General features: G+C 54.0%; 5 protein-coding genes across 5 annotated transcripts; 3 read left to right on the top strand and 2 right to left on the bottom strand.

The window, feature by feature from the left end:
- Positions 1-1,965: 1,965 nt before the first annotated feature.
- Positions 1,966-5,685, top strand: A1O9_05854 (uncharacterized protein; the record flags this gene model as incomplete). Its single annotated transcript, XM_013405068.1, has 1 exon — positions 1,966-5,685. The coding sequence occupies one exon, from the start codon at positions 1,966-1,968 to the stop codon at positions 5,683-5,685; it is 3,720 nt and encodes a 1,239-aa protein (XP_013260522.1).
- Positions 5,686-6,242: 557 nt separating this feature from the next.
- On the bottom strand, positions 6,243-7,253 carry A1O9_05853 (uncharacterized protein; the record flags this gene model as incomplete). Its single annotated transcript, XM_013405067.1, has 2 exons — positions 6,243-6,338; positions 6,453-7,253. 2 exons carry the CDS (start codon positions 7,251-7,253, stop codon positions 6,243-6,245), a joined length of 897 nt encoding a protein of 298 aa, XP_013260521.1.
- Positions 7,254-8,501: 1,248 nt separating this feature from the next.
- A1O9_05852 (uncharacterized protein) lies at positions 8,502-10,240 on the top strand (the record flags this gene model as incomplete). Its single annotated transcript, XM_013405066.1, has 2 exons — positions 8,502-8,574; positions 8,625-10,240. The coding sequence occupies 2 exons, from the start codon at positions 8,502-8,504 to the stop codon at positions 10,238-10,240; spliced, it is 1,689 nt and encodes a 562-aa protein (XP_013260520.1).
- A 532-nt stretch (positions 10,241-10,772) lies between these two features.
- A1O9_05851 (delta14-sterol reductase) lies at positions 10,773-12,293 on the top strand (the record flags this gene model as incomplete). The annotated part of the gene is made up of 2 exons (XM_013405065.1): positions 10,773-10,822; positions 10,883-12,293. The coding sequence occupies 2 exons, from the start codon at positions 10,773-10,775 to the stop codon at positions 12,291-12,293; spliced, it is 1,461 nt and encodes a 486-aa protein (XP_013260519.1).
- Positions 12,294-12,643: 350 nt separating this feature from the next.
- A1O9_05850 (uncharacterized protein) lies at positions 12,644-14,673 on the bottom strand (the record flags this gene model as incomplete). The annotated part of the gene is made up of 4 exons (XM_013405064.1): positions 12,644-12,783; positions 12,904-13,751; positions 13,864-14,282; positions 14,371-14,673. The coding sequence occupies 4 exons, from the start codon at positions 14,671-14,673 to the stop codon at positions 12,644-12,646; spliced, it is 1,710 nt and encodes a 569-aa protein (XP_013260518.1).
- Positions 14,674-15,421: the final 748 nt, after the last annotated feature.

Raw genomic sequence — 15,421 nt, 5'->3', positions numbered from 1 at the left:
GGGTGGCCTTGGATCCAAACTTGGTGAGTAGCTTGGTAGTCTCAAGAAATTAAATTGTCGACGATATTGTGCGCCACCGTTCGCACCCTGTAAGTTGGCTGGTGAATGTTATATTGAGTACTCGGTATACCTAGACTGTGGAAAATACACTCTGACGAAGCACTGGCATCGAGTACGTCAGGTTGTGGAATCTTATCCGCGAGGCTCCAATGACGAAATGAGGCCAAGTTTGAAGATCAAACCAGAGTTTCAGATTGGCGTCGATTATGCAAAGGCTCTCTGTGGCTAGGGCTGAACGCAGCTGCAACATTCTGGCTAGGTTCTCTTTGAAGTCTAGTCAGGGCCGTGGGACGAGGTTAGTAGATAGAGACCTGGTAAGATGGTGGAATTTCGACAGGTCCGGAATGTACCGGCCTCGAGGGATCACCCAACGATATGCAGGGGCTCGGGTTTAGCTCAGACACAGACAATACCCAGAGCGTCAGTAGTGATGCGGAGGACGGAAGATGAAGGAGTTGGTTCCTGGTAGATGTTGAGATTGATGTTGATGTTGGACCTGGACAAACGGCTCCCCGGACCGACTATGTCTAAGATGGAAAGCGTACTGACTGAGGCCGATGGAATACGAAATACGCCTTGGAAGAGATGTTTGAACAGCAGTCCCCCGGCATGAAGCCGCGCCTAAACAGCTTTCTTCTCCACAAACCGTTGCCCTGAAGAACAAATTCTGGGTAGCAGGTGCTCTAACGTTTGGGCTATGCATAGTTAAGCAGTTGCGCGCATTCCGTCTGAAACGGGCGTGCCTGTTTAGGTTCTGGTAGACGGATGGGTGCCTGACGCTTTTCAGCAAAAGGAAAGCAAGTATATATCAAAGACTTTGAGATCTAGAACTTGGGCATGAGATTGACAGAGAACATGGTCAAAGAGATTCAGTATTAAAGGACTCGAGCTCCTTGTCATTTCTCAAATCGAAACATTACTTCATTGCATTGATCGACCCTGCCTGGCTCACCCGTGCATGATCAACCTAGGCACCCAACGACGCCATATGCAGGCCATATTAGGCTGTTCAGGAAACACCCTCCAAGGGCGCACCCGCCCCGGCCCAAGTCTCCAAACGCCCCCTCGGCGTAGGTCAAGATCCGCGAACCCCTGTCTAGGGGACCTTAGGTAAGGGTGCTGGCTAGATCCCCTTCACTTATGGGTCCCAGTCTCCCAGATCGCGCGTTTATCACCAACACCAGCGGCCAGTGGCCCGATTCGATCGCGACCCTCCGACTCTCAGAACCTTCCGGGCCCTTGGGACGCTCGGGACCCTTGGGACGCTGTGTCGGTCTCCCTCTCCTCCATCGTCGCCATTGCCTCCACAACCACCCCTGCCCCCCAGCTGCTTGGTCCCCTCGCCGTTCCTTAAGCCCCTAATTTGTTAACTCACTTAACCGGCGATTCGTTAGTTGGTTCGTCTTCCTCACTGGGGGCTTTCCTCCCACCGGCTCCACCACCACCACTTGGATTGGGGCCCCTCTGACGCGATCTCCACATCCACACCCTTCACCCACAGTGCCACCACACACAGACACAGACACGGTCAAAGCACGAGTAATCTCTACTCTCGACGCTGCTCACAAGTCACGGGCTCACAACCCAAGCTAGAATCAACCCCGACTTCCAGCTTTCTTCCGCCACCCACCTAGCTGCCCATCACATCAACCTCGCCAGCCTTGTCATCCTTGCTCAGCTTCAATGATATCGGCATGATCTGATTATTTTCTATCAGGCTCTTTTAGCCCGCTGTTGATCTGCTCTAACGACTGGCTCCTCACTGGCTCCATGGTTCTTGGTCATCGGTCCGGTTCTCCCACAGATTCTCATTTTGTCATCTTCCATCCACACCTTTCTAACCGTCATCTTGCATGAGGACATGCGGTTCTCCGCCGTCTCGTGCGCCTTGACCAAACGGCCAATATGACCAGCTCATCGAAATCTGCTAGTTATTCTCGATCTGACCCCCAGAACAATTTGATTTCTTCCTCGGGCTATATCTTGCCGGGCCCTCAACACCAACACCAACATCCCCGCATGTCCATGGACAACATCAACCCTCCAGGCCAACACCCAGCCCAATCTTCATCCTTTCTTGATGCTTCTTCGCCCATTTCCGTCGATTTTAACTTTCCTTTTGCTGGCAGTCCTCATGGAAGTAGCAATAGTGGCATCGATGCCCCTCCAGATATTCGACTCAGTCATGCCCAGAGCTTCCCCAACCGCGCTTCACTCCAGGACCAAGCTCGTTACACTTCTGGCAGAGTCCCCAGTCCTCAGCATCGTGCCAGTTTAGCCAGTATTGACTCCGCCTTTGATCATGATCTTTTTGGTCCCACGACAATGAATCAATGGACTCCCACCAATTCAGCCAATCAAGCCGTCAGCAATTCTGATTCTTCGCCAAGAAAAGCCGCCAGTACCACCGAGCACGACAAGAAGCTGCCCCTATCTCTCGACGACGAGAAACCACCTGCCTGGAGCGAACTCAAGACCAAAGCCGGTAAGGAACGCAAACGACTTCCATTAGCGTGTATCGCTTGTCGCCGCAAAAAGATCCGATGCTCGGGCGAGAAGCCCGCTTGCAAACACTGCCTTCGAGCCAGAATCCCATGTGTCTACAAAGTCACCACTCGAAAGGCCGCGCCAAGAACCGACTACATGGCCATGTTGGACAAGAGATTGAAACGCATGGAAGACCGCGTCATCCGCGTTATCCCCAAGGATGAACTTCCTGACTTGAGCTCCACTGGCCGGGCTTCTGTTCGGCCCCCGTTGCCCGGCCAGACGCCGAAGAAGGACAAGGAACAGGCCAAGAAACGTTCTGCCGATGAAGCATTCACTCAAGAACTCAACGACTGGAGAACTACCAAGGAGAAGTCGACCCTTCTCGATCCCACTGCCGGATTACGAAAGCAACGTGAAGGCGAGAATAAACTCTTCATTGAAGGATCCGAGTCACTACCGCCCCAGCATATCCAAGAACACCTGGCAGAGGTCTTCTTCGATTGTGTCTACGGCCAGTCTTACCTCCTCTTGCACAAGCCCAGCTTCATGCGGAAATTGAAAGCAGGCACCATCCCACCAGTTCTCATCCTCGCCGTCTGTGCCATATCAGCCCGATTTTCAACTCATCCCCAAGTGAGCACCGAGCCGGCATTTCTCCGTGGGGAACAATGGGCCACACCTGCTAGACGCATCGTAGAGAAACGCCACTATGAACCCAACATCACCATCCTTACCGCAATGTTGATGCTGGGGCTGCACTATTTTGGCACATGCGAAGGTGGGTTGTCCTGGTCTTTCGGAGGCCAGGCCATGCGGATGGGCTATGCCTTGCAACTACACCGAGAACTCGATCACGACCCGCTGGGCCGCAACCAAATCGTCAACTCCAACGACTCGAGCAAGAAAGGGCCCAAACCGCCCGAGTTGTCATTTACGGATCGCGAGATTCGCCGAAGAACAATGTGGGCATGCTATCTGATGGACACGTTCAACTCGTCCGGGACCGAGCGACCATCATTCCTCAACGAAGACTACTATCAGATCCAACTACCCATTCAAGAATCACATTTCCAGATGGAAGTCCCAGGCACGACAGAAGACCTATACGGAAACGTGCCGATGGCGAACAACAAATCCTCGCTCAACGCCGGCGCCAACAACGACGCCGCCGCGGAAGCCAAGGCCAACATGGGCGTGGCGGCATATATCGTTCGTGGTGTCGTGCTCTGGAAACGGATCGTTAAATACCTCAACCTAGGCGGGAAAGAAAAGGATCCGCACTCCATCTGGGACCCCTTGTCTCAATTCGCCACGCTCCAGCGACAGATCCAACAACTCAAAGCCTCCCTTCCTGAACACATCAGCTACAACACCGACAACCTGGCAACGCATGTCTCCGAGCGGCTCGCCAACCAATTCATCTTCCTGCACATCGTGCTCGCACAAGCATCCCTCTTCCTCCACCGTTTCGCCATCCCAACGACCCCGTCGCACCGCCCACACCAACACCACCAGCACTTCACCGCCGCCGGGATGCCGAAACCGTTCCTCACCAATTCCGCCAACACGGTGATCGAGTCCGCCGCACTCATCTCGAAGCTCATCTCGGACTCGACGGGCCACACGATGACGGTGCCGTTCGCGGGCTACTGCGCGTACGCGGCCGCGACGGTGCACGTGTGGGGCATCTTCAGCAAGAACGCGAGCCTCGAGGCCTCGAGCAAGGAGAACCTGCGCCACAATTACAAGTACCTCACGCGCATGAAGCGCTACTGGGGCATGTTCCACTACATGGCCGAGAGCGTCAAGGACATCTACCGCGCGTTTGCGGACGCCTCGCTACGGCATGGCGGCGGGGGCCCGTCCCGACCTCTCAGCCGCGGCGGGGGCCAGCAGCAGCTCCCATCGTCTCTCCTCCGCCGGCCCTCCGCCGCAGGGAGCCAGACACTAATGGACCTTGACGGGCTGCCCCTCGGCGGCACCACGACCGCACCATCAACAAACCCGCCCTCACGCAGCGAAACCCCCGGCCTCGCCTCCTCCGCCGGCGACAAGGCCAACAACGCCGCAGGAGGCCACAACGCTAGCTCCTCGTCCGGATCCAACAAAGCGATGTTCCAGTACGGCGACTGGTTCGATAAGTACCCGCACGGGGTGAGCGAGAGCGAGTGGGAGAAGTCGCACCTGGAGTACCGGCGGGAGGCGGGCACGGCGGACGCGGTCATGTCGCAGCGCAGCGATCTGCAGTCCGTCGAGGAGTTCTTCGCGAGCCTGAGTCCGCCCAGCAAAGGCGAGGATGGGCCTGGTGCTGGCCAGGGGGGTGGACCCGGGGGTGCAAGAGGCAAAAAGGTCGCAAGAAAGAGGGGGAAGAGTGTCGCTGAGAACAAGAAAGGCGCTACGGCTACAACTACGGGAGCGGGAGGAGCAGGTGGCAATGCTTCTGCTTCTTCGTCTGGTGGCGCAGGTGGCGGAGGAGGGCTATCATCGTCATCGGACGCTCAACGCCAACAGCAGCAGCAACAACTTCAACTTCAACAACAACAGGGACAACAATCCCAACCAGGCATATTGATCCCGGTAACGACACCGACGGGAACAGATCTGAACCTCAATCTAACACATCCGTTCAACCCTTCCGACTTTGACATCACCTCCCCCACGCTATACCATACGCCTCAATTCTCAGGCGGCCAACAACAAAACCAACAAGGTCCCAACGACCCATACAACTACAACGCATCCGCATTCCCCTTTGCGTCGGCGCTCCCGGAAATCGACCGGCAGATGGTATTCGGCGCATACGCGGGGCTCGATCCTTCCAATGCCTCGACGCACGGCGGCACAGGGGCGCTGAACGAGCAATCTCCCTCAATGGGTGGCCACTTCGGCTCGAGCAGTAATCCATGGGAGGGGATCGACATGGGTGGGTTCGGTGGGTACGGAGACATGCATAGTGGAATGATGGACACGAGTTCTTCGGCGTGGCTGCTTCCATTCAACATTGAGCCGCCGAGTTATGGAAACATGGAGGATTACGGCGGAACGGCGCTAGACGGCATGGATCTAGGTGACCTTGCTGGTCCGGCTGCCGGTGGTGCGGGCAGTGACGTTGGTGGATTCCGGGAGCAGACGTGAGATTGCGACTTGGCCGATATGTGACATGTGATGCGGAATGTGAATATACCCGCACATGATACAGAGTGTAAAAAGTTCGGAGGATCTTCGTTCTTCACATATTTTGTTGAAAATCCCTTTGGGGGAGTATATAAAGCATTGTTGAATGAGCAAACGGATGGGAAAGGATGCTCTTTTCGGATACAAGATGGCAGCCAGCTCATTGTTGTGTGGTAGATTTCTACGTGAACGACATATCGCTTCGCGCGCCCAGGGACATTGTATATGTCCTTGGGAGTTGGCCTGCTCAATCTTCCCACTCTTCATCAAGCTGATCGATCAACCTGTTCTCGTCCTCGGGCGTCCGATTTCGTCCGGGAGCACTATGGTGGTCATTGGTGCCCACGCGATGATAGCCTCTTCGACCGGCAAAGAGTTCGGTAACTCGATCGGGCATTCGTTGGGTACACGAGGAAAAGAGGATGACGAACATGTCCTTGATGCGCAGAAATAAAATGTCAGTTTCAAGGGTGTTGGATTGGATTGGATTTGAGTTTTCAATGGAGCAAGATGTCAAGTCAGGGTATGTCGGATTTGTAGATGGATGAGGGCTGCCATGGATCTCTTGCATCCGTGACACGACGCTTTCGACGAGTGGAAACGGACACAGGGTTCTAAATTAAACACGAAGTTTGGTAAGGAATGGCGCGTGGCACAGAATAGTGACAGACAAAGTAAATAGAGGACATATGACCAAAGGCGGGGAAGACGAAAGCGGGAGTACATACAGAGATGAAACCGAACAAGCCCGCCCAGACAGCATAGTTGGGCAATTGACGCCAGCCTCTCTGGTGCATGACATTCCTTTGGTAGACGACACCACCAATGAGGTAGACGAGAAGTGCAATACCAAGAATGACACCAAAGACTCCTCCAGGACCAAGGGTGCCTTTCTCTTCCGATTGTGTTGTGCCGCCACAAGAATATCGCGAGCGGACCTCAAAAATGTAGGTGCAGTGGTCGGGAGAGCCGAGGAAAGAGATAGCAGGGCGGCCTGACAGGAGGGGAGAGGTATCGCAGATGAAGGAGAAGAGGGTCGACTTGCGGCGGTTATGGGTCTTTCTTGGGACCAAGTCTGGGTCTAGAGGAAGTCCATCTTCGTCGAGGTCAGGGCACGGAGAGCCTTGAGTGTAGTTCAGCAGCAGCTTCTTCCCACGAAACATTAGCTGGTCGTTCTGCTGGCCTATGCTATAGACATCGCCTCGACTGTCCCTGTAAAATGCCGAAACATTTGCGATTTTGGAGGAAGAAATGCCCTCTACATCGTCGAGAGATTCCACGACAGGGCCACAGAAATTGATGGTGAAATTGGAGGGATAATCGTAGCCTTTGGCATGATAGGATTCATTAGAAGCAGACTGGTATTTGGTGCCGTCTGTTTTCAATTGTAAAGGGCGCAGGTCGAAGAAGGAGCCAGTGGCAGGAGAATAAATAGTACAGGGTTTGGTAATAGGTTTGGCATCGGTTGAAGCAAGGGTGGAGGAGGAGTATATAGAGAGGAGAAGCAGGGTTGTTGATGGGAAATGCATTTGCGTGTTCGGCAGTTGAATTCGAGAAACGGGAGAGTGTCAGGTAGTCTGTGATGCTTCTTGAACCGGCAAGGAGACGCCGCGCAGCAGGGTGCGCGATTGGTATTGGTTGGCAAAGGAAGTCGGCAGTGAGTGAGAGTGCCAGTCGAGAGAAAGAGTGGCTTTGTTGAAGAATAGATGTAAGGAATGGGAGGTGGTGTTTGATGGTAGCCTGTAGAAAAAAGATGAGAGGAAAGGGATTGGGGCTTGTGATCAGGTACACTGTAGGTGACAGTAACAGTCCAGCACGGATGCGGGTGCGGGTAAGCAGACCGCGATGTGCTTCAAGTGCCGTGAGGATGGAATTCTAATTGGAACCAGCAGGAGAGGATATGATTACTCGGCACGGAGTACGGAGTACGTCGTCCACCGCCAGAGTGCCTCTGTCCTTTGCACTTGGTGTATGCAGGGGGTGGATATAATTTGGACTGACGAGTAGAGAGAGCATGGCGGGACTCAGGAGTGGATGGCAGTAGATGGCAGTAGATGGAGTGGGCGGCGGTGGACGGCGCGCATAACAGTGGATGCCTGGACGAGCATGTCGGGGGCCAAACTTCACAGGCGCTCAACTGGAAGGAGCCTCACGCTGTGAATGGAAGATCGGGGAACCTGGGGACTTGGCGCTGCATCCTTCGAATTCAAGATTCAATAGATTCGGTGCTCGACACATTGTTTATGTATAGATTTATGGAGTGATGGTCATTCTGTTGCGCATGCTTTAGACTTGCCCGTGTGCTCTCGTATTCATGTGCCCGTTCCCACCGTCTCCCATATCAGAACCTCACGGATGGGTCCTTCTGGACAGTGTCCCGTGTTGAATCGGTACATGATCAGCTAGTCATGCAGTACTACCACCAGTCCACGACAGCACTCCATAGCTACGATGGCACAACTACCCGTACTCCATCCTGAGTAAGTCAACGACCCAGGAAATAGCTAAACTGTAGGGTTCATCCCAGTACATTTCTGGACCGGAATATGATACTTTCATCTTGCGGGGTGATCCTACCGTTCCCCCACCTTGAATTGAAGCTTCCTCTATGCCACCACTTAGCTTGGTATGTCGCTGTACTTCCTATGTTATCAAGATTACATCACAGGCCGTGCCAGTTTGGGTCAGTACTTAGTAGACAGCAGGCGGCAGGAGTGCATGAGGTTGCTGTAGCCATCATCTAGTTATCTTGTCCCCTCCCAGGCTGTGCCATTGACATGGCTCCTTCACCGCAATCCTCGGTGGAGAATGAGGACGACAAGTTTCCAGCACAGCAATTATTCGTCCTAGGTTTGCTCCTACCACACCGTTCTCCTTCAGTCATACTGACTTCCTGCCAGGCCTGTGTCGATTTGCGGAACCCATTGCTTTTACGTCCATCCTAGCCTACATCTACGTCTTCGTCCAGGATGTACGAACAGATGATGAGGCCAATGCCGCCTTTTACGCTGGCCTAATGGTCTCTGCTTTTGCTTTGGCCGAGGCCTGCACGGCCATGAGCTGGGGCTCCCTGAGCGATCGGATTGGGCGGAAGCCAGTCGTCCTCTTCGGCCTTGCAGGTACGGCACTATCAAGTCTGGTATTTGGTTTCGCAAAGAACTACTGGCTTGCCCTGGGAGCTCGAGTCATTGGTGGCCTCCTGAATGGTAATGTTGCTGTTATTCAAACCATGGTGGCAGAAATGTGCAAAAGACCAGAGCATGAGCGTGGGTACCCTCCATCGACACCAGGAAGTGCTCGAGCTGACTGTTACTTTGGATTTGCAGCACGCGCATACAGTGTGATGCCGTTCGTCTGGTCTGCCGGTTCCATCATCGGTTCTGCCATGGGCGGCTATCTTGCTCAGCCTGCGAAGAACTATCCTTCCGTATTCCCTCCGGGTGGCCTATTCGGACAATACCCGTACCTTCTACCAAATCTAGTGGCCGCCATCTACATTGCTTTGACCATCTTAGTAGGCGCCATCTTTCTCAAGGAGACAAATGTTCCTGTTCGTGCAAAAGCCCCTGTACAGGGAGCCTCACCCACGGCGAGTCCCGATGAACGAACACCTTTACGCTCGAGCCGAAGCACCGAGCACGCCCGGCGCGGCAATGAGCCGGATATGGCCAGTATCAACACCAATCGACGACCTTCGTTGCTCGGCACCAATATGCCTCTCACAACCGGTACTACAGCCGATCTTCGCAGGATATCTACAATCTCAGCCAGCACAGCCGGCGGTATTTTGCCCATCTTTCCTGACACAAATGAACTAAGGCGAAACTCAAGTGCCATCAGTGATGATGAAGACGAAGAATCGTCCACGTCAAGTTCAAGTTCAAGTCCTTGGACTCGTGAAGTGAGACTCTTGATCATCCAACTTATCCTTATGGCGTATTACCAGATGGCGTATTCCTCCCTCTTACCGGTCTTCTTCATCGACGTACCCGACTGTGCAGGTCTGGATTTCCGGGGCGGTCTTGGATACACGGTTCGCAATGTGGGCACGTTCCTGTCCGTAAATGGCTTCGCTTCATTAGTTATTCAAGGCTTCATTTTCGCACCGTTTGTGGGCCGAGTCGGGGTGTGGAAGTCTTTTATCTGGCTGACCATACTCGTCCCTCTCACCCACGCGGCTGTTCCATTCTTAACAGCACTGTCGGGCACAGCGTTGGTGGGAGCCATCTATGTGGATCTAATCATGAACAACTTTTGTCTCATTGTGATCTATCCCTGCCTGTTGATCCTGTTGAAGAACGCAACTCCCTCCTCGTCCATGCTGGGACAAGTCAATGGACTGGCGATGGCAGCATCATCAGGCGCGCGAACATTTGCTCCACCTCTAGCCGGATTTCTCTACAGCAAGGGAGGTTCGGCAGCCGGATGGTGGAGCATCGCGGCGGTGGGGATCCTCTCAGGGTTGGTGATTCTTCCGATGACACCGCCTCGCAACGATGATGGAAGTGAAGCATGACACACTGATATGTAGATCGCGGAAACGAAGATGTTATTGAAGGCTGGGCATAGCTTTGGTGTTGATTTGGTTACTTATGGATCCGGTGGTAGTCGTACGACATGCTCGTATATATTTGCAATATTTCTTCGCATTCGGTATCGGGCCTTGCATCTTGTCATCTGGATCTGTGGGGTATGGTTAAATAGAAGCGCACCAATTAAACCGTCAATGACATTGCTGCGCGGAACGCGCGACCTGGAATCTGGAGATCCGAGGAACACGAGAAAAGTGGCATCATGACTTTGGAAATTTCGGCCACCACCAATCCCGAGGAAGTCCATTCGTACCGCGCGTGTCTGCGCCCACTGTCCCACCATGTTCATGTTCTCACCCTGCTCATGATGTACAGTAAACAACCACTCATTCTAGCGTATTGATACTTCAAGATTGTCACTCCTTTGTCCTAGAGAGGCCCTGTCTCCTCCATTTCTCGTTGTCGCCTTCTGCCCCCAGCAAGACGTGTTCTTCCTTGTCGTCTCTCGCGCCCAAAATGACCGTCGCAACCAAATCAGAGAAACACTCCTACGAGTTTTTCGGACCGTAAGTTCAATCTGTAATTGTGCATTCCATTCATTGATCCAATCTAACCTTCCTTTCTAGCCCCGGTGCCACGGCCTTGACGTTCGGTCTCCCCATCCTCATCTACGCCAGTATTCTGTTCTGCAACGATGTCACAGGATGTCCTGTGCCCGCCCTCCTCGATCCAAGGACCTTGACTTGGGAGAAGCTTCTGGCACAGACAGAGCTGGCCGGCACCGGATTGGCAGGGCTGTTCGATCTCAACGTCTTCGGGTGGGTTTGTGCATACTATGGCCTTCTCGTCGTCCTGCAACTCGTTCTTCCAGGCGAGGAAACTGAAGGCACAATCTTGAAAAACGGAGGCAGACACCACTACAAGTTCAACTCATTCAACACCGCCGTTCTGATCCTAGCCGGTCTCGCCGCTGGAACGGCAACCCATGGCGCAGACTTCGTGGTGTGGACCTACTGCTGGGACAACCTCCTACAAATCCAGACGGCCGCTCTGATCATCTCCATCATCCAATCCATCTATTGCTACCTCGCGTCCTTCACCATTCCTCACCCGGGGAAACCCAATCCAACGCACAGGGAGTTAGCCCCGGGCGGCTCTTCGGGCAACATCATCTACGACTTCTTCATCGGCCGCGAGATGAACCCCCGTATCACCATTCCCTCCGCCATCCCAATTGTCGGAGGCCAAACCATTGACATCAAACTCTTCAATGAGATGCGCCCCGGCTTGATAGGCTACATTGTCCTCGACCTCGCCTTCATCGCCCACCAATACAGAATCAACGGCTACATAACCGACTCAATCGTCATGATCACCGCTTTCCAGATGCTTTACGTCCTCGACGGGCTGTACATGGAACCCGCCATCCTGACAACGATCGACGTGATCAACGACGGCTTCGGCTTCATGCTCGCCTTTGGCGACATCGCCTGGCTGCCCGCCCTCTACAGCCTGCAGGCACGCTACCTAGCCGTCTACCCCCTGAGCCTCGGCCTGCAGGGCATCGCCGGCGTCCTCGCCTTCCAAGGCGTGGGCTACTACATCTTCCGCTCGGCCAACAACGAGAAGAACCGCTTCCGGACGGACCCCAGCGACCCGCGCGTCGCCCACCTCGAGTCCATCTCCACCGAAAACGGATCCAAGCTCATTGTCTCCGGCTGGTGGGGACGCGCCCGCCACATCAACTACTTCGGCGACTGGATCATGTCCTTCAGCTACTGCCTGCCCACCGGCATCGCGGGCTATCTCATCCACAACTACCAGAATCCTGTCACCGGTAACGTCACCTCCGAGGTCGAGCAGGGCCCCGCACGCGCCTGGGGCATGGTGTTCACGTATTTCTACATCATCTACTTCGGCGTGCTTCTCGTGCATCGTGAACGGCGTGACGAGGAGAAATGCCGCAAGAAGTACGGCAAGGACTGGGAGCGCTACTGCAAGATCGTGCCCTGGAGGATCATCCCGTATATCTATTGATTGGGAGGGGAACTTCGGTTGGCTGTATGCACACATCACGCGGTCGCTTTCATGCAGATCAAAATGCGTCTCGAGGGAGATCGGGCAAAGGAGGGGAAACGGAATGCGTGTGTTTTTCGAAAATGATTGGCGGGTCTATTTGCACATATGTATGTATTGTAGAAGTGGCCGGGAACACGCTAACTGCTAGTTAGCTTTGCAGGCGGAAGCGGCAGAAGTGTGTAAATATCCAAACTATATTCACAACATCGTGTTCACGAACTCCTCATTCCCCAGCCTCTACCCCTCCCTATCCCTCTCCCTCGCCATCGTTCTCAACAACACTAGCCGGCCATCGACACGACAACCAATCAAGGAAACTGACAAAGTGGCAGCTTCGCCACGGCATGGAGATACTCCAGCACAGCCAGGACCTTCTCGTCTTCGAACCGCCGTCCCACCAGCTGCAGACTCACAGGGACGCCGTGGAATTCTTCTGGGTGATCGTTGTCTGTTATCGCGAGAAGGAATGCGGTCAGCAGCTTTGTGAACTTTGTTGCAATAGACCCTCTTCGAACCAAAGTCAAGAGAACAGGTCTCAGAGTAAAGGCCCAAAAAGGAAGGAACTTACATAACTTCCAGTTCTGCTCGTCGGCACCACTCATGAACTCCTCTCTAGGATACGCTCGATCGAGTTCTCGATCAACTTTATCCACGGGAAACGACACAGCTGGGTAATCCAGGAGGTTCCACACTGCGGTGTAGCCCCAGTACTTCGCGGTGTTCAGGCGATTGGCGACGCTGGGTCCCACGGGGCAGAGGATGGCATGGACGGTATCATCGACTGCATCCCCCGTCGTCTTCGTCGCACCGGTCTTGTTCCACACAGCAGCATACTCGCTCCGATACTCCTCCCGCTCTTCGACCCAGTAGGACAACTGCTGCAGGGAGAGGGTCTTGACGCAGGGGTTCTCATTGAGGATCCAATCCGTGAGCGGCAGGAGCGGCTCGCCGCTCTCGGCCATGACTTCGAGGTCTGCCGCGCCGCCGTCCGGATAGTACAGGCTAGACAGAATCGCCCAGGCCTCGTCATGCAGGTGTGGTTGCCAGGGGACCACCGTGATGTTGGGAGTGGAGAACAGCTTTTCTGACAAGGTCGACAGAGCGCGTGTTATGGGTGGGTGTGGGAGGACGATGTTGTCATGCATCATGATCCCGATCTTGAGGCGCGTGGTCGATTTGATGGCAACTTCTTGGTTCCATGGCATCGGGATCAGGGCCGGTTCAGTGAGCCATGGTTTGGCGGAGATGACTACTCGCATGAAGAGCGATAGGCCCGCGAGTGAGGTACTCAGGGGCCCGATGCAGCTAATCACACAGTCTGCTCCGGCGGCGATGGAAGACCATCCATCGGTTGGGATGCGGAAACCTGTGGGCTTGAATCCGTAGATCCCATTGTTGGCGGCTGGGTTACGAATGCTTCCTGGTTGGTCATTCGCTTCAGCAATCCTGATTTGTGGTTGCGACCCAGGCGTCGGGTCAAGTAAAAGGGACAGAGTGAAAGGCGAAACAAACTGACGAGATGAAGCACCCACCTCCAACATCAGTCCCAATCCCCAAGCAACTCCCTCTCATCGCGATCAAAGCACCCTCACCACCCGAGCTCCCGCCCGCCGAAAGATCCGTATTGTACGGACAAACCGTGACGCCGTACAAGTTACTATGCGTCTCGAGGTGCATCATGCTCTGCGGCTCCGTGGTGCGGGCATAGAAGACAGCCCCAGCATCCCATAGGATCTTGAGCACGTGGGCATCGTCTGACGCGACGTTGTCCCACCATGCACAGTACCCAGCGCTCAGCCGGAGGCCTTTCATCCCAAGGTGCTCCTTGACGCTGATGGGCAGGCCGTGCAATGGGCCGATGGGGCGTTTGTGTTGCGTGTAGAACTCGTCGAGGGATTCTGCACGGGTGAGGGCCCGTTCGGGTAGTAGCTCCGTGATGCAGTTGGTCTGGTTCCGTTAGATTTCTGGAGGTCTTCTATATATACTAGTAGCTGATCGAGGATTGGGGTTATGTAGAAGTCTGCAATGAACGCACCACTCTCTGCGCAAGCGCTGCTCGACGGAGGAACGCATTGGTCGCCGCTTTGGCAGTCACGTCGCCTTTCGCGAGCATTGCCACGAGCTCCTCCGGAAGCATCTGGGTAATGCTGGTCTCGAATGGGTCGAGAAAAATCTCCGGTATGTTCATCGCATTCTTTGACGACAACGCTGGCCATGGACGGTCAGGCAGAGAAGGTCGTACTCGATCGATGCTGGCACGGCGGTGCTCCTGTGCTTCGTTGGAGATCTCGACCCATGTACGCCGCTTTCGTTTTTTGGGTTTTGCGTGGGTGGGCATGTCTACGAGGCGATTGGTTGCTGGCGTTGGACTGTACCTAGATCGGAGATAGATTGGGTACAGGAGCTGAAAGTTCGTCGCTGGTGAGGGTAATTATTGTTGGTCAGGGGCTTGCTGACAGCATTATTTTGCACGTTTGCCACTACCCTTAACAATGGGTTGGGCTCAGTGCACAAGAGACTCAACTAAATATGAATGGCACCAATTTGCTTCAATATTTCACTCATTATATATATGCGATGGACCGTCTCGTTTGAATGGAGACTGAGACATGGTCGTTCGTGGTCGAAGATAGAAGAAGCCAAACTCCAGGCTATCTACTTAGTCAGCAAGGCTGAGTGCTCCTCATGCCAAACAAAGAATGTATAAACCTCATCTGCACAAGGCCACCAGTCGTAGGTGATTGAGGGTGTAGTCAAGGGAATTACGCATATATATACTAAACCTCGGGACAGGAGTCGGCGGTGAGAGTGAAACAGCTGGACTGGGTGGCGGTATTCCCAGTAAGTGATTTGAAAATGCTACCACAGCAAAAAGGCCCTTTTGAGGTGGTTCTTGATCTGTCATTGAAGTCTTTTGCTCCGTTCTGCGCACAAATCGAGCAAGCTTTGTTTTTGAAACGACATTTCCTCTCACAATAGGCTTTTCGCCAGGGTTCGCGAGCAAAGCTGCAACCTAAGAAAGCCTGCAGGACTAGGTTGACGCTGTTCGTCACTTGTTTGCATGATTGCAACTTTTGTCATGGGCA

Source organism: Exophiala aquamarina (genome assembly GCF_000709125.1).
Source record: "Exophiala aquamarina CBS 119918 chromosome Unknown aczIA-supercont1.4, whole genome shotgun sequence".
In the NCBI taxonomy this organism is placed as follows: Eukaryota; Fungi; Ascomycota; class Eurotiomycetes; order Chaetothyriales; family Herpotrichiellaceae; genus Exophiala; species Exophiala aquamarina.
The sequence above is the reverse complement of the archived record's forward strand: the minus strand, read 5'-3'. Positions and strand labels throughout refer to the sequence as shown.